Here is a 23,817-nt window from a genome sequence, read left to right on the forward strand (position 1 = left end):
AAGGAAAAAAAAACTAACACAGTATAGACCTGAACTGGTGAGTTCTCCCCACTGTCAGCTCTGTTAACAATTACTTCGCTGAGGGCAGCACGGTGGCGCAGTGGGTTAGCCCTGCAGCCTCACGACGCCGAGGTCCCAGGTTCGATCCCGGCTCTGGGTCACTGTCCGTGTGGAGTTTGCACATTCTCCCCGTGTTTGCGTGGGTTTCGCCCCCACAACCCAAAGATATGCAGGCTAGGTGGATTGGCCACGCTAAATTGCCCCTTAATTGGAAAAAATGAATTGGGTACTCTAAATTTTTTTTTAAACCAATTACTTCGCTGGGTTCCGAGAGAACAGCACTTGAATTGGTTGAGCGATTGAATTGGGCTCAATTAAGGGTAATATTGATACTGAGTGTAGGTATCGAAGCTCAGCAGAGGGTCAGGAGAGACTGTTACTGCTGCTTAGGATCCAGGCCAGTAAAAAGGGAAAAAAAGGACTGGTATTTATGTCACATCTTTTACGATCTCTGAGCATCCCAAAGCACTTTAGAGTCCATGAAGTACTTCTGGAATGTAGTCACTGTGGTAATGGAAGTGTTGAAAGCTGAAAACAAACAAATAAAACAAGGCAATGGGTGAAATAAATGAGTTAAAATTCAACTCATCCCATCTACTGTTTCTTTGATAACACTCCCGTGAAGCACCTTGGGACAGTTTACTAAGTCCAAGGTGCTCTGTATAAATCCAATTTGTTTCAGCTCCAGGGCATTTGGGAGGGCTGAAGGATTTGACTTGTAAAACGCGGCCCCCGGGCCATCATACTACCTTTTGTTGCTAAACTGGTGCAGCCAGTCAGAAAAAAGAATGAAGTTATTCAAGGCAAGGGTGAATGCTGATTCCATACCTCTGGCCCGGGTACCCCTCCGAATATTTGTTGTTCATGCAGGAGCCCAGAGCCTCCAACACGGCTCGGCTTGCAAAGTTCTCGGAGGCAATGAGTTCCAAACCAAGTCTCTGACGACTCTTCTCTTTCTTAATGATCCCGTACACCTGTCAGGGAATCAGAACGTTTTTAAAATCTTCGTAAGTGCTGTTGCTCAGCACAGGTCTTGCACGGAAATAAAGTCTCATTGTCACTCTTAGATTGAGTCACTCCAGTCCCGAAATCAGGAGGTGGAATTCAATCTAATTTTCTCCCCACCGCATTCTCACCACTGCCCCTGAGCCCGAGGACTTTTATCCAATTATAGCATGTCTGTTCTTTGAACAGAAGAAACAGGAGCAGGAGTAGACCACACAGCCTCTCGAGCCTCTTCGACCATTCAATCAGATCACAGCTGAACTTTTGCCTCAATTCTGTTTTCCCGCTCTATCCCTGTGTCTCTGGATATCTTTACTGTCCAAAAATTTGTCAAACTCAACAACTAAGTACTCACAGTTGTCTGGGTTTGATCATTCCAAAGATGCACAGCTCCCTGAGCAAAGACATTTCTTCTCACCTCAGCCCTTGCAGCACAGTGGCTAGCACTGCTGCCTCACAGTGCCAGGGACCCGGGTTCAATTCCAACCTCGGGTGACTGTGTGTGGCGTTTGCACCTTCTCCCCGTGTCTGCGTGGGTTTCCTCCGGTTGCTCTGGTTTCCTCCCACAGACCAAAGATGTGCCGGTTAGGTGAATTGGCCATGATAAATTGCCCCTTAGTGTCCAAAAGGTTGGGTGAGGTTATGGGGATAGGGCAGGGGAGTGGGCCTGAGTACGGTGCTCTTTCAGAGCATCAGGGTAGACTTGATGGGCCATTTGGCCTCCTTCTGCATTGTAGGGATTCTATGATTCTAAATGGCTGACACCTTATGCTGCGGATATGATCACTAGGTGATGTCTTGGCCAGGAAAAATAGCCTCTCAGCATCAACCTCAAAAACATTTTGTTTTCGTAAGATCACCTTAACTCCCCTCTTCTAAACTCCAGAGGACATAGTCTATTCTACTCAAGGTCTCCTCACAGAACAGCCCCTTCATTTGGGAAGTCAATCTAATGAACCTTCATTGCACCTCCTTCAAGGCACGTATATCCTTTGGTTAAGGGGACTATAATGTATATAGTACTCCATGTGTGATTGCAGAAAAGCCCTTTATAATTGCAACAAGACTGCCTTACTCGTGTGCACCAATCTCCCTGCAATGAAGGCTCACATACCATTTTCCTCCCGAATTGCTTATTACATCCGCAAAGTTAACTTTGTAATTTTTTTACAAGAACACACAGATCTCATTTACCAGTCTCTCATTGTTTTTATATTCTGCTTTTTCAGTCTTCTTACCACATTCTACTCCAACTACCCCCTTCTGTCCAATCACTTAACTGGTCAATATCTCTTTGCAGCCTCTTTGTATCCTTTTCATGGCTTACTTTCTCACCTAGCTTTGCATCTTCAGCAAACATGTGTACATTACACTTAGTCCTCTCATCAAAGTCTATGGACGTGATCTTCCCAAAAGGGAACAAGTCCCTGAGTGAGCGCATTTAGCCGCGTGTTTCCCGGCACTCGCAGTGCCGAGAAACACATGGCTATTCGACTTGCTTTGAATAAGAGGCCTAAATGGGGAACCCGCGGCTGAGGCCGCATATAGTTCAGTTTTTTACAATGGGGAACTCCGATCACTGGAACTCCCTGTTGTAGCGAGAGGTTGGGGTCCCAATCTCCGAGGCTCACAAAAAAATCCTCGATCTCCCCCCCCCCCCCCCCCACCCCCCCCCCCCTCCCCACCCCCAGCCTGAATGCAGCATGGGCTTGAAGGCAGCATGGGAGGGCCCCCTCCCCCAATACCCACGGAGGGCAACCATGGCCTGATCACACGTACGCAAAAAATGCCAGCTTGGCTGTGCCAACCCAGCACTCTGGCAGTTGCCCCGCGAGCTGGCAATGTCACCAGGGCACCTTGGCAGAGCCAGGCTGGCACCCAGGTGGTACTGCCAGGTTTGCAGGCTGGCAGCGCCAGGGTACCCATGTGGCACCAACAGTGCCATGGCACCACATTGCACCACACTCCGATCCCCTTGAGATCCCCAATCTCGCAAGGCGTTGTGAGCCGGATCGATCCCGGGAGCGGGGTCTTCTTGCTTTCACCGGCCACACTGCACCGCGCAGTGAGCAGCTTTTCCAGCGCAGCGTGGCCCGAAGATCACGCCCATTGATTTGGATTGTAAACAGCTAAGGCCTAAACACTGAGATCTTGCTGCACCATTAGGTGCAACCTCCCACCCAAAAATGATCCATTATTATTACTCCCTGTTGTTGTCTATTGACCAATCCTCGATCCATGTTAATACATTATCCCCAATCTCATGAGCCTTTAACTTGTGTAACAACTTCTTTTGTGGAACACTGCTGAATGTCTTCTAAAAATCCTAATATACTACATCTACTGGTTCCCTTTATCTACCCTGTTGGTTGCACCCTGAAAAAACTCTCATAGATTTGTCAAACATGATGCCTTTTCATAAAACCTTACTGGCCCTGCCTAATCATATTGTGATTTTTTTTTCATTGCGCTATGTTATTATGTCCCTAATAATAGATTCTAGCATTTTTTCTATGACTACGATGAGGCTGATATCAGCTCCCTGTATTTTCTCTCCCTCTTTTCTTAAACAGTGAGGGGTACACTTGATAACTTCCAAACAATGTGGATCAGGTTAGAATCTAGGCAATTCTTGGAGACTAAGACCAATGCATCCATTATCTCTGCAGCTACAACTTTTAAATCTCTACAGGTAGACTATCAGGTCCAGAGAATCCAGCTTACAGTCCCATTAATTCCATTAATACTTTTGCTTTCCTAATATTAATTACCTCAAGTTCTTCACTCTCAGTATACCCTTAGTTCCTCGCTACTTCTGGTCTGTTCTCTGTGTCTTCTATTGTGACGATAATAAAAAAAATGCCAAATCTTTGCCTTGTTTCCCATTATAATGAGGTCTCTGCCTCTGAGGCATGGTTTTCAAAATGGGGGGTCATGGCCCTCGGGTGGGTCACATGATGTTAAAAAATGGGATGCCAAAATTGAATTTGCAAAGATTCCCTGCCCTTTTTTCTCTGGGTAAATGAAATACATATTCTCTCTGAAGTACACAGAATGACCACAAGAGGCAATAAACATATTGGTGTGCCCTGTACATGCAATTGGCGCCATTTTTTCCCCCCTTGCTAGTAAGTTGATTCATTGTCTTTCTACACATAACTACACATAATGACAGGCTGCACGTAACCCATGGATCGTTTTGTCATCCGAAAGAGAGGGCCAGAGACACCAATAGCCAATAAACCTACTGGCCTTATAATTAGGTTTAATATTTCTGCGAGGTTACTCTCATATTTTATTTTCTCTTTTTTAAATTAATGTTTTGGTCAGCCTTGGTTGATTTTTAAAACCTTCTCAATATTCAGGCTCATTACTCAGCAACTTTAAAGCCTCTTACTTTAATTCATGCTTAACTTCTCTAATTAACCATGGTTGTATCCCTTTCCCTGTGGCATTTTTCATTCCTCAAGGGAAAATATAGTTTTGGGAATTGGGAATTATTTCTTTAAATCTTCACCAATTCTTACCTATATATTTATAAATCAAAATTCCGAGTTAATTTAACCAGTCCACCACCTTACTCCGCTGTATTTGGTTTTGTTTAAATTTAAGTGTTTCAGACATAACACATTACTCTCAACTTATGAAATTGTGTCACTTTGTGATCTATTTATGATCTGTTGCTAAGATTATTACACAATACTAGATCTAAAATAGTCTGCTCCCTTGTTAGCTCCTCGACATATTGTTCTGGAAAACTGATTAATTTGCATTCCATAAATTCCTGCTCCAAGTTACTTTTGCCAATACAGTTTACCCAGATAATATGAGAACTAAAGGGCCTGTCAATTATTGCATAACCCTTGTTACATGTTCCTCAAATTTCCAGATTAATGCTCTGTCCAACACTATGGTCGCTTTTAGGAGGTCCATAAAGTACTTTCACAATGTTTTCTGCCATTTGTTATTTCTTCATTCCACCCATTCTGATTCTATATCTTGATTTTGTGGGCTAAGATCCTTTCTTTCTATGGCCTTCCCTCAGCCTTTAATGATGCACTTTCACAGGCTTCAGATGTGAATATGAAAAGGATTTATTAATAAGAAAACAGTAGCCTCATGGTTGCGCCTAGCTCCTTACATGACTCCTGCCTGAGAGGGCTCTGCCCCCTGGCGTGATAACCCACTCTGAGTCCCAACCTGCCAGAGAGAATGGTAGCTGCTCCACCAGCTCCCAACTGGTCCCCCAAGCTAGGTGACCCTTACTCTGCTGTGTTATCCTTAAAGGGACAATCAGCACAAATCACCACACCCCGCTCACCTCCTTTTCCATTTTGCCTATCTTTCCTCAAAGTCACACACCCTCGAATATTAAGTTCCCAACTCTGGGCGACCCCAGTAATGGCTACAGAACAAATCCATTTATCTCAATTCGTGCCATGAATTCATCTACCTTGTTACAAAAGCACCTTGCATTCAAATATACCACATTTATATTTAACTTTTTTCCCTAACATTGCCTTTGTTGCTTTTGCCCTATTGCCATTGTTGAACACTTTCTGACACAATCTGCCATTTTACTCAAATCACACCTCTGCTCTCCAGCCTTGACTTTTCTCAAAAGACTTATAAATGTATTTAGATCTGAATTTTCCGACCACTCGCCCCCCAACTTGTTGATTTAAAACCTTATCTACTCTATGTTACACGGCGGAGAAACAGGCCATTCAACCAAATGATCCATGCTGCTGTTTATGCTCCACTCAAGCCTCCTCCCACACTGTTTCAGGTAACCCGAGGATTTCCTTGGCATCATTTCTCCTTCATTTAGTTATCTAGTTTCCCCCTGAAATGCATCAGTACTATTTGCCTCTTTTGTTCCATGTGGTAGAAAGTTTTACATTCGAACCACTCTCTGGTAAAATAAGTGTCTCCTGAATTTTTATTGTATTTATTAGTGATTTTCTTCCATTTTGAGCCACTCTCAAAACTCCCTCCGTTTGTCCTAATGAACTTCTTCAAGATGTTCATGACCTCTATCAGTTCTTGGATTTCTCTTTTCCACTGAAAAGAGACTCAGCCTGTTTAGTATTTCCTGTCACTTTGAACCTGTCGATTCTGGTACATGAAACCTCGAGTCTGTACTGCCTGGCACCCACACTTTGCCCATTGACAGCCCCATTACAGTTTTAAGAAACAAATCACTTCTTAAAGGAAAATTGACATATAATTTTACATTTTTACTCACCTCTGGATCATTGCTGCTAAGGGGTTCCACCAGCATTGCAGTGTGGGATTCCCAAATGCCTGAGTTACCAATGGCTCCTGCCATGATTGAAAACCTTTTTCCAAGTCAGAATTTCTGCTGCGTTAAACATAAAAATAGCACAAGAGAAATGAACGAGCCTGGAGCTTGATTCGGCTGAGAACCAGTGTCCTCAAAAATGCTTAATCACCACTCGAAACAATGTTTCAACAATCCTGTATAATCATTCACAGATTGGTGACCAGTTCAGGGTTGCACTTTGCTGCTGCACAGTTGGACTATAACCAAATAAAAAGCAGCAGTAAATAACTTTTGGATGTTCTTCCTTTTTAAAAAAATTGAGATGACCCAGTTATTTTATTTTCCAATTAAGGGGCAATTTAGTGTGGCCAATCCACCTACCCTGCACACCTTTGGGTTGTAGGGGTGAAACCCATGCAGACAAGGGGAGAATGTGCAAACTCCACACAGACACTGCGCCGCCGTGCTGCCCTTGGATGCCCTTCCTACATGGTGATGTTTCACAAAGCAGGAAGGGGCCATTTGGGCCACCGTACCAATGCCAAATAGTTACCAGCAAAGTTCCGTTCCCCGAAGCTCTCTCCCCTCTGGAATTCTTATTTTTCAAATACTTATTCTTTTTCCTTTATTTTCAAGAAATCGTCAATGAATTCTGCCACCATCCTGAAATCTCTCCGTCTCCCTTTCCTCCTCCTGAGAGTCTAACCTCTTCAACCAAACATTTGCCACTTGTCCTAATATCGTCTTATGTGGCTCAGTGTCAAATTTTATTTGATACACACTTCTTGAAGCACCTTGAGATGTGTCACTACATTAACGGCGCTATATAAATGCAAATTTTGTTTATATACATAGTCTAGAGAACCTCAGCCGGACATCAAGACGTAGCCAGCAATATATTTTAATCTAGCAGCCTCGAGTGGCTATCAGAACACTGTTTTGTCCATTGTAGCAACAGTCTAAATAAATTGGGCATAAAGGCTCCATTTGGAGTAGCAGAGACTTGTTCAGCTAGGTACTCTGTAATTAATGGTCGGAATATATACTCAGACCAAAGCTCTGTCAATGCCATCTGAAACAGCAATTGGGTAATAAACAAACAGTCGGCTCTTCATATGTTTGTTGACAGCTCTTTCCTGTGTAAAAGCTGAATCACCACACAGGCAGGATTATGTGAGGCACAGCTAACTCAATATTTTAAGACTACAGATTGCTCCATCTGTTGGAGCACCTTTTGATATTTGAGGTAAATTTCCAGTTACCATGCAAACTATGTACGTGCTATCCTAAAACAACTTGCATTTATAAAGCACCTTTAATGAAGTTAATCATCCCGAGGCACGTCATTCCACCTATTTCCACCTCTGTAATATCAACTGACTCCAGCCCTACCTCAGCTCATTTGCTGCCCAAAACCCTCATCCATGTCTTCGTTGCCTCTCATCTTGTTGATTCAAATCACTCCTGGCTGGCCTGCCATGCTCTACCCTCCGGAACCTTGAGCTCACCCAAGTTTCTGCTGCCCACTTCTTAATGCGTGTGGTAAATGTATTATGCCAATAATCCACCATTGTATTTGTATCTGTGCTGTTGCCCTTGTATTTGTATCTGTGCTATGCTGTGCTATGGCTCCTACTATGGGCCATTGTATGGCATTATCCATAGGGGAACATGTTGGGGCCTGTATGGGCTCCGCCCATGGCTCCTCCCCTTGAAGGGAGGTCTCAAGAGCAGTCGGCCTGTAGGCGGTTCTCAGTATTGGGTCAGTCGCAGGCAGGCACTGTTCTAAGTTGATTAAAGCCACAGTTTACTTCTACTCCCGTCTCGAGTGAATTGATGGTTGCATCAATGCGCACCAAGTGCTGTTCATGCATTGTCCCAGTGTTGGCTGACCTACATTTAAATCCTGTTAAACAATGCCTCACTCTTAAAAATTCTCATCCTTGTTTTCAAATCCCTGCAGGGCCTCAACCCTCCTTTATCTGTGCAACCACTTGAGCCCCAACGGCCCACCACAATATCTGCATTCCTCCAAATCTGGCCTCTTTAGCATCCATGATTTTAATCACTCCACTATCGGTGGCCGTGCCTAAGCTGCAGAGCTTTATCCATGGCACCTCTCTGCCTCTCTATTTTTATTTCAGACATTCCTTAGAACATAGCTCTTTGACCAGGTTTTTTGTCATCTGACCCAATATTTCATGTGGCTCAATGGCAGTTTTTGTTTGATAATGCTCCTGCAAAGTGCCTTGAGATGATCTGCTACTTTAAAGGTGTGACAATACAAATTGTTGTCCTTCTAGGCCTGTAATCAGACGCAGATTTGATAGCCAACCACACAGGGAGACATTAGGATACTAACCAAAAGGGGCAGCACGGTAGCGCAATGATTAGCACTGCTGTCTCACGGCGCCGAGGTCCCAGGCTCGATCCCGGCTCTGGGTCACTGTCCATGTGGAGTTTTCACATTCTCCCCATGTTTGCGTAGATTTTGCCCCCACAATCCAAAGATGTGCAGGGTAGGTGGATTGGTCACGCTAAATTGCCCCTCAATTGGAACAAATTAATTGGGTACTCGAAATTTATTTTAAAAAGGATACTGGCCAAAAGCTTGGTCAGGAAGTAGGATTTTAGGAGAATTGAATTTAGGTTTGAGTGGATGAAGGGACAACCGCCAGTCGTGGGACAAAGAAGAGAGGCCAGAATTTGAGGAACATGGGGTGAAATTCTCCCCTACCCGGCGAGGCGGGGGTTCCGACGTAATGGAGTGGCGGGAACCACTCCGGCGTCGGGCCGCCCCAAAGGTGCGGACGTCTCCGCACCTTTAGGGGCCAAGCCCTCACCTTGAGGGGCTAGGCCTGCGCCGGCGTGGTTTGCGCGCCGCCGGCTGCGGGGAAAGGCCTTTGGCGCGTCGCCAGCCGGGGCCGAAAGGTCTTCGCCGGGTGACGCGGATCGGCGCATGCGCGGGAGCGTCAGCGGCTGCTGACGTCATCCTCGCGCATGCGGAGGGGAGGGGGTCTCTTCCGCCTCTGTCATAGTGAAGACCATGGTGAAGGCGGAAGAAAAATAGTGCCCCCACGGCACAGGCCCACCCGCGGATCGGTGGGCGCCGAAGGGCCTCCGCCGGCCGGCGTGAGTTGGCACATGCGCGGTAGCGCCAGCGCATGCGCAGGGGGGTTCATCTCCGCGTCGGCCACCACGGACTGTTACAGCGACCGACGTGGAGGAATAAGTCGGCTCCAATCGCGGGCCAGGCCACCGTGGGGGCACCTCCCGGGGCCAGATCCCCCCGGTCCCCCCTGAGGACCCCGGAGGCCGCCCGCGGAGCCAGGTCGTAAACGGGCAGCCACTCGAACCATTGCGGGCCGGAGAATCGACGGGGGGGGGGGGGGGGGGGGGGCTCGCTGCCAGCCGTCGACGACCGGTACGGTGCGATTCCCTCCCCAGCCAAATCCCCGGCGCCAGAGAATTCGGCAGTCGGTGGGAGCGGGATTCATGCCGCCCCCGCGGCGATTCTCCATCCCGGCGGGGGGGGTCGGAGAATCCCGCCCATGGAGTTCAAACCTTTCGTTGTCACAGCCAAGCTAGTAAGCATTGCTTCAACAAACAGAGGGAGCCGCAGCGCAGAGTTGTAACAAACCATAGCTTCAGGCCTTACATAAGCTCATCAGCTGAAATACTGGGCAGGATTCTCTGATTCCCCAAACTGCGTGTTTCTCGGCTGCGCGCCGTTCGTTGGCGCCAGGCTTCTATCCGCCCGCTGCCTGTCAATGGGATTTCCCATGCAAATCACCCCACGCCACCGCGAAACCCAGTGGTGGGGGGTGCACTACCAGCGGGAAAAGAGAATCAGGGACCAAAGAATTCCGGCCACCATTTATAATTGTTTCCTCCAAATCTACTGGAAGCAAAGTAGCAATTCGAGCTCAAATGTTTTGACATGCTGCCCAACTGAAATTTGAAACAAAGCCCGCTTTGTCTCAGCACTCAAATCCCACGTGGTCTAAGCTACTGTCACACTGCAACAAGTTACTTATTACATTTTCAGCCACAGCCTTCATAACAGGAAGTTTAGTACCAAAGTTGAGGATGGATAAGACGCAACACTTGAGATGCTGCATATCTTTCAGAAACTGTCTAATTTCTCTTTTAACCTTCAAGTTTCTTCAAATAAAACCTTTCTTCCCATCTTCTCCCAGCAGCACTGGTTCTCATTGCAAAATTATTCCTCACAAATGTTGCTCCTTTCCCAGTACCTCATCCGATTGCCAATTCTTCATGGGTGAACTGCATGATGAGTGTCTGTGGGATATTTTTCCTTCGGAGATATCACTGCTAATCCCAATTCGGATTTCACCCGACATATGTCAGAATCAAGCTTGCATTTACATCGCACTTTATCACATCCTTTGGAGTGTCCAAGACGTTTTAAAGCCAATGAATTATTCTGATAGACCATCAGACATCGCAGCAAAGTACCACAGTCAGAAAGGAACATTTTTTCTCCCTAATGGCTCTGGATTTTTATCGAGTTTTTCATGTCTTCCAGGTGGGATGGATAGTATATATGGATATATAAAATACATATTGTAAGGCAACTCTACATTCCTGTTTATAAGTTTCTGCACATGCTGGAATCTGAAACAAAAACAGAAAATACCGGACAGTCACAGCAGGTCTGACAGCATCTGTGGAGAGCAAAGGGAGCTAATGTTGATGACTCGAAACAAAGAGCTTTGACAAAAAGTCATCCAGACTCAAAATGTTAGCTCCCTTTTCGCTCCACAGATGCTGTAATATTTTCTGTGTCTGTGTTATACATTCCTGTTTTCCAGAGACAGTGACGAATTAAGCTACCATGACAATGGACAAATAATGCCCCCAGAAGGGTCCCAATTCACAAAATCTACACCTGAATGAACATCCTATTGGTGTGTGCATGGGTTCAAATTAGGATTCAAGTGACCCTGGGCTGCCCTGTGGTCAGTCAACAAAGTGGACAGAGATATGTGACAGGTTGGTTCCAATTAGTGGGAGAGATGTCAGTCTCTTGTTTTAAACTATTAGGAGGGTAGACTCGCAGAGACTCCAACTTGTGCAGAGCTTGTGCCCACTGGCCGCAGAACACATGCTCCAGAAGCTGCACAACCCCTTTACCAACCCCCCTCTATTCCTGGATGTTCTCCAGGAACAAGCACAATATTCTTGTGCGTTTGGGCCAAGAGGCAATGGCCACAGAGGCAAAACATCCAAGCAATGGTGCCACTGTTAACCAAAGACAGCAAAATGTGCTCCGTGGCCTCAGATGGCATGGATGCCCGTCGGACTGTATCTCCCCAGTTCCAATTAAAAGTCACCGGATGACGTGATGGAAAAGGATTGCGAGTTGAGTGAATGAAAGAACTGTTACAGCACAGGAAGCCTTTTTTTGCCCGTCATGACCATGCTGATCCTCTGCAAGAGCCGTTTCCCACAACCTTTACCCCAGGGCCCCACAGGCGTTTCCTTTTCAGACAATGATCCATCGCCCTTTTGAATGCCAAAATGGAATCTTCTTCCATCACACTCTCAGTTAGGGCATTACAGATCCTAACCTCTTAATCCATAAAAAATGTTTTTCCTCATGTCGTCATTGCTACTGTGGTACCCTCAATAATGACGCTTAGAGTGTAAACAATAAAGAAGGCTTTAATAAACTAAAAACTAGACTAGTGCTGAGACGTGTGCTAACAGCTGCACTGCCCACAAGGCGGCCCCTTATATACGGCTCCCAGGTGGGCGGAGTTCCCCAGGGTTCCAAGCCCGGTCTTAAAGAGGACATCACCTTACATGATGACAAGGGTACAGTGTTACAGTAACCGTTCATTACATTCACCCCGTTTAAAAAAAGAGTCCGGCGGGGGTGAAGTGCCATCATAGGTCCATCCATCGCGGTAGCCGGATCGTCCTCATCGACCTCCTCAGTTCGGGCGGTGGTGCGGCGGCCGGTGGTGCGGCGGACATGGACGTCCTGGTTGAGGGTACGTCCGGGAGCACGGCGGTCGGAGCTTCGGTCCGGTTCGGGGCAGGGAACAGGGTGCAGGGAGAATAGGCGGGGCCGGGGGTAGCAGTGCCGGCGGGGTGTGTAAAGGGGAGGCGCTAGGTAGGTGCTCACCAACGGGGGGTGGGGCCAGGAGGGGGTATGTTGTAGGGGGTGCCGGGTCCTGCAGGGGAGGGGCGTCGGTAGTGGGGGATCCAGTGTGTGGCAGATCCCGGAGGGAAACCGTATCTTGCCTGCCGTCGGGGTACTCGACGTAGGCGTAACTGGGGTTGGTGTGGAGTAATTGGACCTTTTCGACCAGGGTGTCCGTTTTATGGCTCCTCGCGTGCCTCCGGAGAAGAACAGGTCCCGGAGCCGTCAGCCAAGGTGGAAGCGAGACCCCGGAGGTAGACTTCCTGGGGAAAACAAACAATCGGTTGTGAGGGGTCTCATTCGTGGCCGTGCAGAGGAGCGACCTAATGGAGTGTAGGGCGTCGGGCATGACCTCCTGCCAGCGGGTAGTTGGGAGACTTCTCGACCGTAGGGCCAGAAGGACAGCCTTCCACACTGTCGCGTTCTCCCTCTCCACTTGCCCGTTTCCCCGTGGGTTATAACTGGTCGTTCTGCTCGAGGCGATGCCTTTGCTGAGCAGATACTGACGCAGTTCATCGCTCATGAACGATGTACCCCGGTCGCTGTGGATATAAGCGGGGAAACCGAACAGAGTGAAGATGCTGTGCAGTGCCTTAATCACGGTGGCTGAGGTCATGTCGGAGCAGGGAATGGCGAATGGGAAACAGGAGAACTCATTGATAACGGTGGGGAAATAGGCATTCCGATTGGTGGACGGGAGGGGCCGCTTGATGTCCACGCTCAGTCGCTCAAAGGGCCCCGAGGCCTTCACGAGCCGAACCTTGTCTCAGAAGTGCGGTTTGCACTCCGCACAGATCTGGCAGGCCCTGATCAGGGCCTTGACCTCCTTGGTTGAGTAAGGTAAGTTGCGGGACTTGATAAAATGGACGAGCCGGGTAACCCCCGGGTGGCAGAGGTCATTGTGGATGGCTTGCAGGCGGTCGTTCTGCGCGTTGGCGCATGTGCCGCAGGACAGGGCATCTGGGGGCTCGTTGAGCTCCGCTGGACGATACTTGATATCGTACATGTAGGTGGAGAGTTCGATCCTCCACCTCAAAATTTTATCGTTTTTTATTTTGCTCCGTTGCGTGTTATCGAACATATAGGCGACTGACCGTTGGTCGGTGACGAGGGTGAACCTCCTACTGGCTAGGTAGTGCCTCCAGCGCTGTACAGCCTCCACAATGGCTTGTGCCTCCTTCTTGACTGCAGTGTCGAACCTCGGAGGCGGTGAGGGTCCGGGAGAAGAACGCTACTGATCTGCCTGTCTGATTGAGAGTAGCAGCCAGGGCGATGTCTGATGCATCGCTCTCTACCTGGAAGGGGATAGTTTCGTCCACCGCGCGCATAGCGGCCTTGACGATATCAGCCTTGATGCGGTTGAAGGCCAATCGAGCCTCAGCCGAGAGGGGAAAAGTGGTGGCCTTTATGAGTGGGTGGGCTTTGTCCGCATACTTGGGGGCCCACTGGGCGTAGTGGGAGAAGAGCCCCAAGCACTGTTTGAGGGCATTGAGGCTGTGGGGGAGTGGGAATTCTTTAAGGGGGCGCATGCGGTCGGGGTCGGGACCTAGGACCCCGTCTTCCACGACATAGCCGAGGATGGCTAGCCGGGTAGTGTGGAAAATGCATTTTTCCTCATTATAGGTCAGGTTAAGGGCTCGGGCGGTCTGGAGGAACTTCTCAAGGTTAGCGTCATGGTCCTGCTGGTCATGGCCGCAGATGGTGACATTGTCAAAATACGGGTATGTAGCCCGCAAACCGTACTGGTCCACCATTTGATCCATCGCCCTTTGAAAGATGGAGACCCCATTTGTGACGTCGAAGGGGACCCTGAGGAAGTGGAAGAGCCGGCCGGCTGCTTCGAAGGCAGGTCTTTTAGTCGGATGGAGAGCTCGTGGTAGGCGGATTTGAGGTCGACCATGGAAAATACTCAGTATTGGGCGATCCGATTTACCATTTGCGCGATGAGAGGAAGGGCGTACGCATCAAGCTGCGTGAATCAGTTTATGGTCTGGCTATAATCCACGACCATCTGTTTCTTATCCCCGGACCGGACTACCACCACTTGTGCTCTCCAAGGGCTGTTGCTAGCCTCGATGACCCCCTCTCCCAGTAAACGTGGACCTCTGATTTGATAAAAGTCATATCTTGGGCACTGTACCGCCGGCTCCTGGTGCCGACTGGCTTACAGTCGGGAGTGAGGTTCGCGAATAGCAAGGGGGGTGCGACTTTCAGTGTCGCAAGGCAGCATACCATGAGGGGGGGGTAAGGGTCCGCCGAACTTCAGTGTCAGGCTTCGGTGGCTGCACTGGAAATCCAGTCCGAGCAGCAGGGGGGCACAGAGGTGGGGAAGGATATAAAATTTGTAACAGGTGTATTTGGCGCCCTGGATCGAGAGATCCGCGATACAGTACCCCTTGATTTGTACCGATTGGGACCCGGATGCGAGGGCTATGGTTTGGGGCGCGGGATGGGTGCGCAGGGAGCAGCGCCTCACCGTTTCAGGATGGATAAAGCTCACCGTGCTCCCGGAGTCGAAGAGGCATGCAGTGTCGCGCCCGTTGACCTGGACCTGCATCATAGAGTTCTGCAGGTGTTTTGGCCGAGGGTGATCGCTCCCACTCGCGGGTAGTCGGAGTCCTCAGCCGAGTCGGACTCGTAAAATGGCCACCACCGTCATCTGCGCGAGTCGGGTCGAGAAGATGGCCGCCGACAAGATGGCCACTCCCATGATTCACACGAGGCTGATGACGCGTCAGAAGGGGGCGTGTTGGGTCGGTGCGCAGCCGCATTGCGAGGCCTGCGGGCCTGATTTTCTGGCCGGCTGTTCTTGTTCTTCTGGCCCCTGGGTCTGGCCAGGCATGCGCTCGCAAAATGCCCCTTCTTCCCGCAGTCGCTGCAGATCGCGGAGCGGGCTGGGCAGCGTGGGCGTGGGTGCTGGCCCTGCCCGCAGAAGTAGCACGGCGTGCCCCCATGATAAGCGGGTCGCCGCGTGGCGCAGGCCTGTAATATGGCTGAGTCTGAGGAAGTCCGGGGGGGGGCTCACAGAGTCCGCGGGGTACATACCCAAGTTATGTCGGGCCTCCTCCAGCGAGGAGGTGAGCGTTAGCGTGTCCTGGAGGTCTTTTGCCCCGTTTTCGAGCAGCCGCTGCCCGATGTAGGACACAAAAGCGTCTCTGATGTGCAGGTTCATATGGACTTCCCCTGTCACATCCTGGTGGTCACAGTCCCTGGCAAGCGCGGTGAGTTTCTCGACGAATTCGTCTAGCAATTCCCCCGAGCGCTGCCTGCAGGTAGAGAGCAGGTACCTGGCGTGCACCTCGTTGATAGGCTTGACGAACCGCTTGCGGAGTAGCTCGACCGCCTCTTCATAAGTCGTCGCCTTTTTGAGCGTGGCGGAGATTCTGTGACTCACCTGGCCGTGAAGTCGGCGCAGCTTGCGTGGCCCCAGGATGGGAGTCTCTGCGGAGTCCAGGTAAGCCTCGAAGCATCGGAGCCAGTATTTAAAAATTTCCTTTGCCTCCGGTGTCCGTGCTTCCAGGTTGAGCATCTCTGGTTTTAGGCCTGCGTCCATCCTGATGTAGTTTAGTTTATTAAATTGTGGTACCCTCAATAACGACGCTTAGAGTTTAAACAGTAAAGAAGGCTTTAATAAACTAAGAACTAGACTAGAGCCGAGACGTGTGCTAACTGCTGCACTGCCCACAAGGCGGCCCCTTATATACGGCTCACAGATGAGCGGAGCTGGAGGCAGAGTTCCCCAGGGTTCCAAGCCAGGTCTTAAAGGGGACATCACCTTACATGATGACAAGGGACAGTGTTACAGTAAACGTTCATCACAGCTACCTTTGCCAATGACCTCAAATCTGTGCCCTCCGATTCTCAACCCTTCCACTGATGGTGAACAGTATCTTTCCATCTACTCTGCCCTGATCCTTGATGTTGACCATCTCCGTCAAATCTTACAGTGACACAAACTGGGTAGAGCAGAGTCTCTCTCCTGTCAGTCACTGTTGGTCCTGCTTGTCCAGACCTGGACCCCGAAATTTAATGTGGGCACCGAGAGCTCATTCACAGCTCCGTTGCCGTGCTTCATCTGCACGATTTCTGCCTGTTTGTGTTGTGCATTTGGCTCAAGGTCGGGTGGCAGCCGGGGGCTGATCCTCTTCCTTCCCCTCTCCCCAAAACTATTAAAACAATGCAACCTCGGTGGCTGCCGCTTTAAAAGCAATGCAACCTCGGTGGCTGCCGCTTTAAAAGTAATGCAACCTCGGTGGCTGTCGCTTTAAAAGCAATGCAACCTCGGTGGCTGCCGCTTTAAAAGTAATGCAACATCGGTGGCTGTCGCTTTAAAAGCAACGCAACCTCGGTGGCTGCCGCTTTAAAAGCAATGCAACCTCGGTGGCTGCCGCTTTAAAGACCCGAACCGTGCGTTACGCCGAGAAAGTAGCCGCATTTACGTGCAGTTCCGCCGCGACTTCCCTGCCAATGTGATCCGCTACAAACTTACCGGCAAGAGCTGAGCCAGGAGTGAGGATGGCGCGCTCAGACCCACTGCCAGCAGCCAATCACCGCAAAGCCCCATTCCAACCAATCAACAAGGGCAGGCTAGTGACAGAGGCCAATCAGAGACAGAATCCTACTCGCTGTAGCAATCGGTGATGGACAATTATTTACAGCCGCCAATCAGAAGAGAGTGAACTTTGTTGACCGACTGCTCCTGTCGCTGGAGGGGCGACAGTCAGACAGTGTGTCAGTCAGACAGTGTACCAGTGTCAATGTGCCAGAGTCAGACAGTGTGCCAGACACAATGTGTCAGAGTCAGACAGTGTGCCAGAGACAGTGTGCCAGAGTCAATGTGTCAGAGTCAGACAGTGTGCCAGAGTCAGACAGTGTGCCAGATCAATGTGCCAGAGTCAGACAGTATTCCAGTCAGACAGTGTGTCAGTGTCAATGTACCTGAGTCAATGTGTCAGAGTCAGACAGTGTGCCAGAGACAGTGTGCCAGAGTCAGCCAGTGTGCCAGATCAATGTGCCAGAGTCAGACAGTGTTCCAGTCAGACAGTGTGCCAGTGTCAATGTGCCAGTCAGTGTACCAGAGTCAATGTGTCAGAGGCAGACAGTGTGCCAGAGACAGTGTGCCAGAGTCAGACAGTCTGCCAGATCAATGTGCCAGAGTCAGACAGTGTTCCAGTCAGACAGTGTGCCAGCGTCAATGTGCTAGAATCAATGTGCCAGAGTCAATGTGTCAGAGTCAGACAGTGTGCCCGAGTCGGACTGTGTGCCAGAGTCAGACCGTGTGCCAGAGTCAGCATGCCAGAGTCACACAGTGTGCGAGAGTCACACAGTGTGCCAGAGACAATATGCAAGAGTCAGACAGTGTGCCAGTGTCAATGTGCCAGAGTCCATGCGCGAGAGTCGATGTGCCAGAGTCAGATCGTGTGCCAGAGTCAGAAAATGTGCGAGTGTCAATGTGCCAGTCAGACAGTGTGCCAGAGTCAGTGTGCCAGAGTCAGTGTGCCAGAGTTAGTGTGCCAGAGTCAGTGTGCCAGAGTCAGTGTACCAGAGTCAATGTGTCAGAGTCAGACAGTGTGCCAGAGACAGTGTACCAGAGTCAGACAGTCTGCCAGATCAATGTGCCAGAGTCAGACAGTGTTCCAGTCAGACAGTGTACCAGAGTCAATGTGTCAGAGTCAGACAGTGTGCCAGAGACAGTGTGCCAGAGTCAGACAGTGTGCCAGTGTCAATGTTCTAGAATCAATGTGTCAGAGTCAATGTGTAAGAGTCAGACAGTGTGCCAGAGTCAGACAGTGTGGCCGTGTCGGACTGTGTGCCAGAGTCAGTGTGCCAGAGTCAGACAGTGTGGCATTGTTGGACTGTGTGCCAGAGTCAGACAGTGCGCCAGTGTCAATGTTCTAGAATCAATGTGCCAGAGTCAATGTGTCAGAGTCAGACAGTGTGCCAGAGTCAGACAGTGTGGCCGTGTCGGACAGTGTGCCAGAGTCAGTGTGCCAGAGTCAGACAGAGCACCAGAGTCAGCGTGCCAGAGTCACACAGTGTGCCAGAGTCACACAGTGTGTCAAAATCAATGTGCCAGAGTCAGACACTGTGCCAGAGACAATATGCCAGAGTCAGACAGTGTGCCAGTGTCAATGTGCCAGTGTCAGACAATGTGCCAGAGTCAGACAATGTGCGAGTGTCAATGTGCCAGTCAGACAGTGTGCCAGAGTCAATGTGCCAGACTCAGTGTGCCAGAGTCAAACAATATGCCAGAGCCAAAATGCCAGAGTCAGTGTGCCAGAGTCAATGTGCCAGAGTCAGACAATATGCCAGAGTCAGTGCGCCAGAGTATGACAGTGTCCAGAGTCAGTGTGCCAGAGTCAGACAGTGTCCAGAGTCAATGTGCCACAATCAGACAGTGTACCAGAGTCAGAAAATGTGCCAGAGTCAGAAAATGTGCGAGTGTCAATGTGCCAGTCAGACAGTGTGCCAGTGTCAATGTGCCAGAGTCCATGCGCGAGAGTCGATGTGCCAGAGTCAGACCGTGTGCCAGAGTCAACGTGCCAGTGTCAGACAATGTGCCAGAGTCAGACAATGTGCGTGTGTCAATGTGCCAGTCAGACAGTGTGCCAGAGTCAATGTGCCAGTGTCAGTCAATGTGCCAGACTCAATGTGCCAGAGTCAAACAATATGCCAGAGCCAATATGCCAGAGCCAGTGTGCCAGAGTCAATGTGCCAGAGTCAGACAGTGTGCCAGAGTCAGTGTGCCAGAGTATGACAGTGTGCCAGTGTCAATGTGCCAGAGTCAGACAGTGTCCAGAGTCAATGTGCTACAATCAGACAGTGTACAAGAGCCAGACAATGTGCCAGAGTCAGACAGCGTCCAGAGTCAATGTACCAGAATCAGATAGTGTGCCAGAGTCAGACAGTGTGCCAGAGTCAGACAGTGTGCCAGAGTCAATGTGTTAGAGTCAGACAATATGCCAGAGTCAGAAAATGTGCGAGTGTCAATGTGCCAGTCAGACAGTGTGCCAGTGTCAATGTGCCAGAGTCAATATGCCAGAGTCATACAGTGTGCCAGAGTCAATCAGCCAGAATCAGACAGTGTGCCAGAGTCAGACAGTGTGCCAGAGTCAATGTGTCAGAGTCAGACAATATGCCAGAGTCAGAAAATGTGCGAGTGTCAATGTGCCAGTCAGACAGTGTGCCAGTGTCAATGTGCCAGAGTCAGTGTACCAGAGTCAATGTGTCAGAGTCAGACAGTGTGCCAGTCAGACAGTGTGCCAGTGTCAATGTGCCAGAGTCAGTGTACCAGAGTCAATATGCCAGAGTCAGACAGTGTGCCAGTGTCAATGTGCCAGAGTCCATGCACGAGAGTCGATGTGCCAGAGTCAGACAGTCTGCCAGATCAATGTGCCAGAGTCAGACAGTGTTCCAGTCAGACAGTGTGCCAGTGTCAATGTGCCAGAATCAGTGTACCAGAGTCAATGTGTCAGAGTCAGACAGTGTGCCAGAGACAGTGTGCCAGAGTCAGACAGTGTGCCAGTGTCAATGTTCTAGAATCAATGTACCAGAGTCAATGTGTCAGAGTCAGACAGTGTGCCAGAGTCAGACAGTGGGGCCGTGTCGGACAGTGTGCCAGACTCAGTGTGCCAGAGTCAGAAAGTGCACCAGAGTCAGCGTGCCAGAGTCACACAGTGTGCCAGAGTCACACAGTGTGCCAAAATCAGTGTGCCAGAGTCAGACAGTGTGCCAGAGACAATATGCCAGAGTCAGACAGTGTGCCAGTGTCAATGTGCCAGAGTCCATGCGCGAGAGTCGATGTGCCAGAGTCAGACAGTCTGCCAGATCAATGTGCCAGAGTCAGCCAATGTGCGTGTGTCAATGTGCCAGTCAGACAGTGTGCCAGAGTCAATGTGCCAGTGTCAGTCAATGTGCCAGACTCAATGTGCCAGAGTCAAACAACATGCCAGAGCCAATATGCCAGAGTCAGTGTGCCAGAGTCAATATGCCAGAGTCAGACAATATGCCAGAGTCAATGTGCCACAATCAGACAGTGTACAAGAGTCAGACAATGTGCCAGAGTCAGCCAATGTGCGTGTGTCAATGTGCCAGTCAGACAGTGTGCCAGAGTCAATGTGCCAGTGTCAGTCAATGTGCCAGACTCAATGTGCCAGAGTCAAACAACATGCCAGAGCCAATATGCCAGAGTCAGTGTGCCAGGGTCAATGTGCCAGAGTCAGACAGCGTGCCAGGGTCAATGTGCCAGAGACAGACAGCGTCCAGAGTCAATGTACCAGAATCAGATAGTGTGCCAGAGTCAGACAGTGTGCCAGAGTCAATGTGCCAGAGTCAGACAATATGCCAGAGTCAGTGCGCCAGAGTATGACAGTGTCCAGAGTCAGTGTGCCAGAGTCAGACAGTGTCCAGAGTCAATGTGCCACAATAAGACAGTGTACCAGAGTCAGAAAATGTGCCAGAGTCAGAAAATGTGCGAGTGTCAATGTGCCAGTCAGACAGTGTGCCAGTGTCAATGTGCCAGAGTCCATGCGCGAGAGTCGATGTGCCAGAGTCAGACCGTGTGCCAGTGTCAATGTTCTAGAATCAATGTGTCAGAGTCAATGTGTAAGAGTCAGACAGTGTGCCAGAGTCAGACAGTGTGGCCGTGTCGGACTGTGTGCCAGAGTCAGTGTGCCAGAGTCAGACAGTGTGGCATTGTTGGACTGTGTGCCAGAGTCAGACAGTGCGCCAGTGTCAATGTTCTAGAATCAATGTGCCAGAGTCAATGTGTCAGAGTCAGACAGTGTGCCAGAGTCAGACAGTGTGGCCGTGTCGGACAGTGTGCCAGAGTCAGTGTGCCAGAGTCAGACAGAGCACCAGAGTCAGCGTGCCAGAGTCACACAGTGTGCCAGAGTCACACAGTGTGTCAAAATCAATGTGCCAGAGTCAGACACTGTGCCAGAGACAATATGCCAGAGTCAGACAGTGTGCCAGTGTCAATGTGCCAGTGTCAGACAATGTGCCAGAGTCAGACAATGTGCGAGTGTCAATGTGCCAGTCAGACAGTGTGCCAGAGTCAATGTGCCAGACTCAGTGTGCCAGAGTCAAACAATATGCCAGAGCCAAAATGCCAGAGTCAGTGTGCCAGAGTCAATGTGCCAGAGTCAGACAATATGCCAGAGTCAGTGCGCCAGAGTATGACAGTGTCCAGAGTCAGTGTGCCAGAGTCAGACAGTGTCCAGAGTCAATGTGCCACAATCAGACAGTGTACCAGAGTCAGAAAATGTGCCAGAGTCAGAAAATGTGCGAGTGTCAATGTGCCAGTCAGACAGTGTGCCAGTGTCAATGTGCCAGAGTCCATGCGCGAGAGTCGATGTGCCAGAGTCAGACCGTGTGCCAGAGTCAACGTGCCAGTGTCAGACAATGTGCCAGAGTCAGACAATGTGCGTGTGTCAATGTGCCAGTCAGACAGTGTGCCAGAGTCAATGTGCCAGTGTCAGTCAATGTGCCAGACTCAATGTGCCAGGGTCAAACAATATGCCAGAGCCAATATGCCAGAGCCAGTGTGCCAGAGTCAATGTGCCAGAGTCAGACAATATGCCAGAGTCAGTGTGCCAGAGTCAATGTGCCAGAGTCAGACAGTGTGCCAGAGTCAGTGTGCCAGAGTATGACAGTGTGCCAGTGTCAATGTGCCAGAGTCAGACAGTGTCCAGAGTCAATGTGCTACAATCAGACAGTGTACAAGAGCCAGACAATGTGCCAGAGTCAGACAGCGTCCAGAGTCAATGTACCAGAATCAGATAGTGTGCCAGAGTCAGACAGTGTGCCAGAGTGAGACAGTGTGCCAGAGTCAATGTGTTAGAGTCAGACAATATGCCAGAGTCAGAAAATGTGCGAGTGTCAATGTGCCAGTCAGACAGTGTGCCAGTGTCAATGTGCCAGAGTCAATATGCCAGAGTCATACAGTGTGCCAGAGTCAATCAGCCAGAATCAGACAGTGTGCCAGAGTCAGACAGTGTGCCAGAGTCAATGTGCCAGAGTCAGACAATATGCCAGAGTCAGAAAATGTGCGAGTGTCAATGTGCCAGTCAGACAGTGTGCCAGTGTCAATGTGCCAGAGTCAGTGTACCAGAGTCAATGTGTCAGAGTCAGACAGTGTGCCAGTCAGACAGTGTGCCAGTGTCAATGTGCCAGAGTCAGTGTACCAGAGTCAATATGCCAGAGTCAGACAGTGTGCCAGTGTCAATGTGCCAGAGTCCATGCACGAGAGTCGATGTGCCAGAGTCAGACAGTCTGCCAGATCAATGTGCCAGAGTCAGACAGTGTTCCAGTCAGACAGTGTGCCAGTGTCAATGTGCCAGAATCAGTGTACCAGAGTCAATGTGTCAGAGTCAGACAGTGTGCCAGAGACAGTGTGCCAGAGTCAGACAGTGTGCCAGTGTCAATGTTCTAGAATCAATGTACCAGAGTCAATGTGTCAGAGTCAGACAGTGTGCCAGAGTCAGACAGTGGGGCCGTGTCGGACAGTGTGCCAGACTCAGTGTGCCAGAGTCAGAAAGTGCACCAGAGTCAGCGTGCCAGAGTCACACAGTGTGCCAGAGTCACACAGTGTGCCAAAATCAGTGTGCCAGAGTCAGACAGTGTGCCAGAGACAATATGCCAGAGTCAGACAGTGTGCCAGTGTCAATGTGCCAGAGTCCATGCGCGAGAGTCGATGTGCCAGAGTCAGACAGTCTGCCAGATCAATGTGCCAGAGTCAGCCAATGTGCGTGTGTCAATGTGCCAGTCAGACAGTGTGCCAGAGTCAATGTGCCAGTGTCAGTCAATGTGCCAGACTCAATGTGCCAGAGTCAAACAACATGCCAGAGCCAATATGCCAGAGTCAGTGTGCCAGAGTCAATATGCCAGAGTCAGACAATATGCCAGAGTCAATGTGCCACAATCAGACAGTGTACAAGAGTCAGACAATGTGGCAGAGTCAGCCAATGTGCGTGTGTCAATGTGCCAGTCAGACAGTGTGCCAGAGTCAATGTGCCAGTGTCAGTCAATGTGCCAGACTCAATGTGCCAGAGTCAAACAACATGCCAGAGCCAATATGCCAGAGTCAGTGTGCCAGGGTCAATGTGCCAGAGTCAGACAGCGTGCCAGGGTCAATGTGCCAGAGACAGACAGCGTCCAGAGTCAATGTACCAGAATCAGATAGTGTGCCAGAGTCAGACAGTGTGCCAGAGTCAATGGGCCAGAGTGAGACAGTGTGCCAGAGTCAATGTGTTAAAGTCAGACAGTGTGCCAGAGTCAATGTGCCAGAGTCAGT

At 49.9% G+C, this 23,817-nt stretch overlaps 1 protein-coding gene across 2 annotated transcripts in view; it reads right to left on the reverse strand.

Moving 5' to 3' along the window:
* shmt1 (serine hydroxymethyltransferase 1 (soluble)) overlaps positions 1-17,032 on the reverse strand; it is a 62,715-nt gene extending 45,683 nt beyond the window's left edge. The window contains exons 1-3 of one of the 2 annotated variants that reach the window (XM_072481014.1): positions 17,014-17,032; positions 6,314-6,430; positions 889-1,034 (exon numbers count right to left, since the gene is read on the reverse strand). In XM_072481014.1, the coding sequence (XP_072337115.1) occupies positions 889-1,034; positions 6,314-6,397 (230 nt within the window). In that variant the 5' untranslated portion in view covers positions 6,398-6,430; positions 17,014-17,032. Of the gene's footprint in view, positions 1-888; positions 1,035-6,313; positions 6,520-17,013 lie in introns of those variants that run through there. The other variant, XM_072481013.1, reaches the window with a different exon arrangement.
* Positions 17,033-23,817: the final 6,785 nt, after the last annotated feature.

The sequence above is a fragment of the Scyliorhinus torazame genome, chromosome 17 (assembly GCF_047496885.1).
Source record: "Scyliorhinus torazame isolate Kashiwa2021f chromosome 17, sScyTor2.1, whole genome shotgun sequence".
Taxonomy (NCBI): Eukaryota; Metazoa; Chordata; class Chondrichthyes; order Carcharhiniformes; family Scyliorhinidae; genus Scyliorhinus; species Scyliorhinus torazame.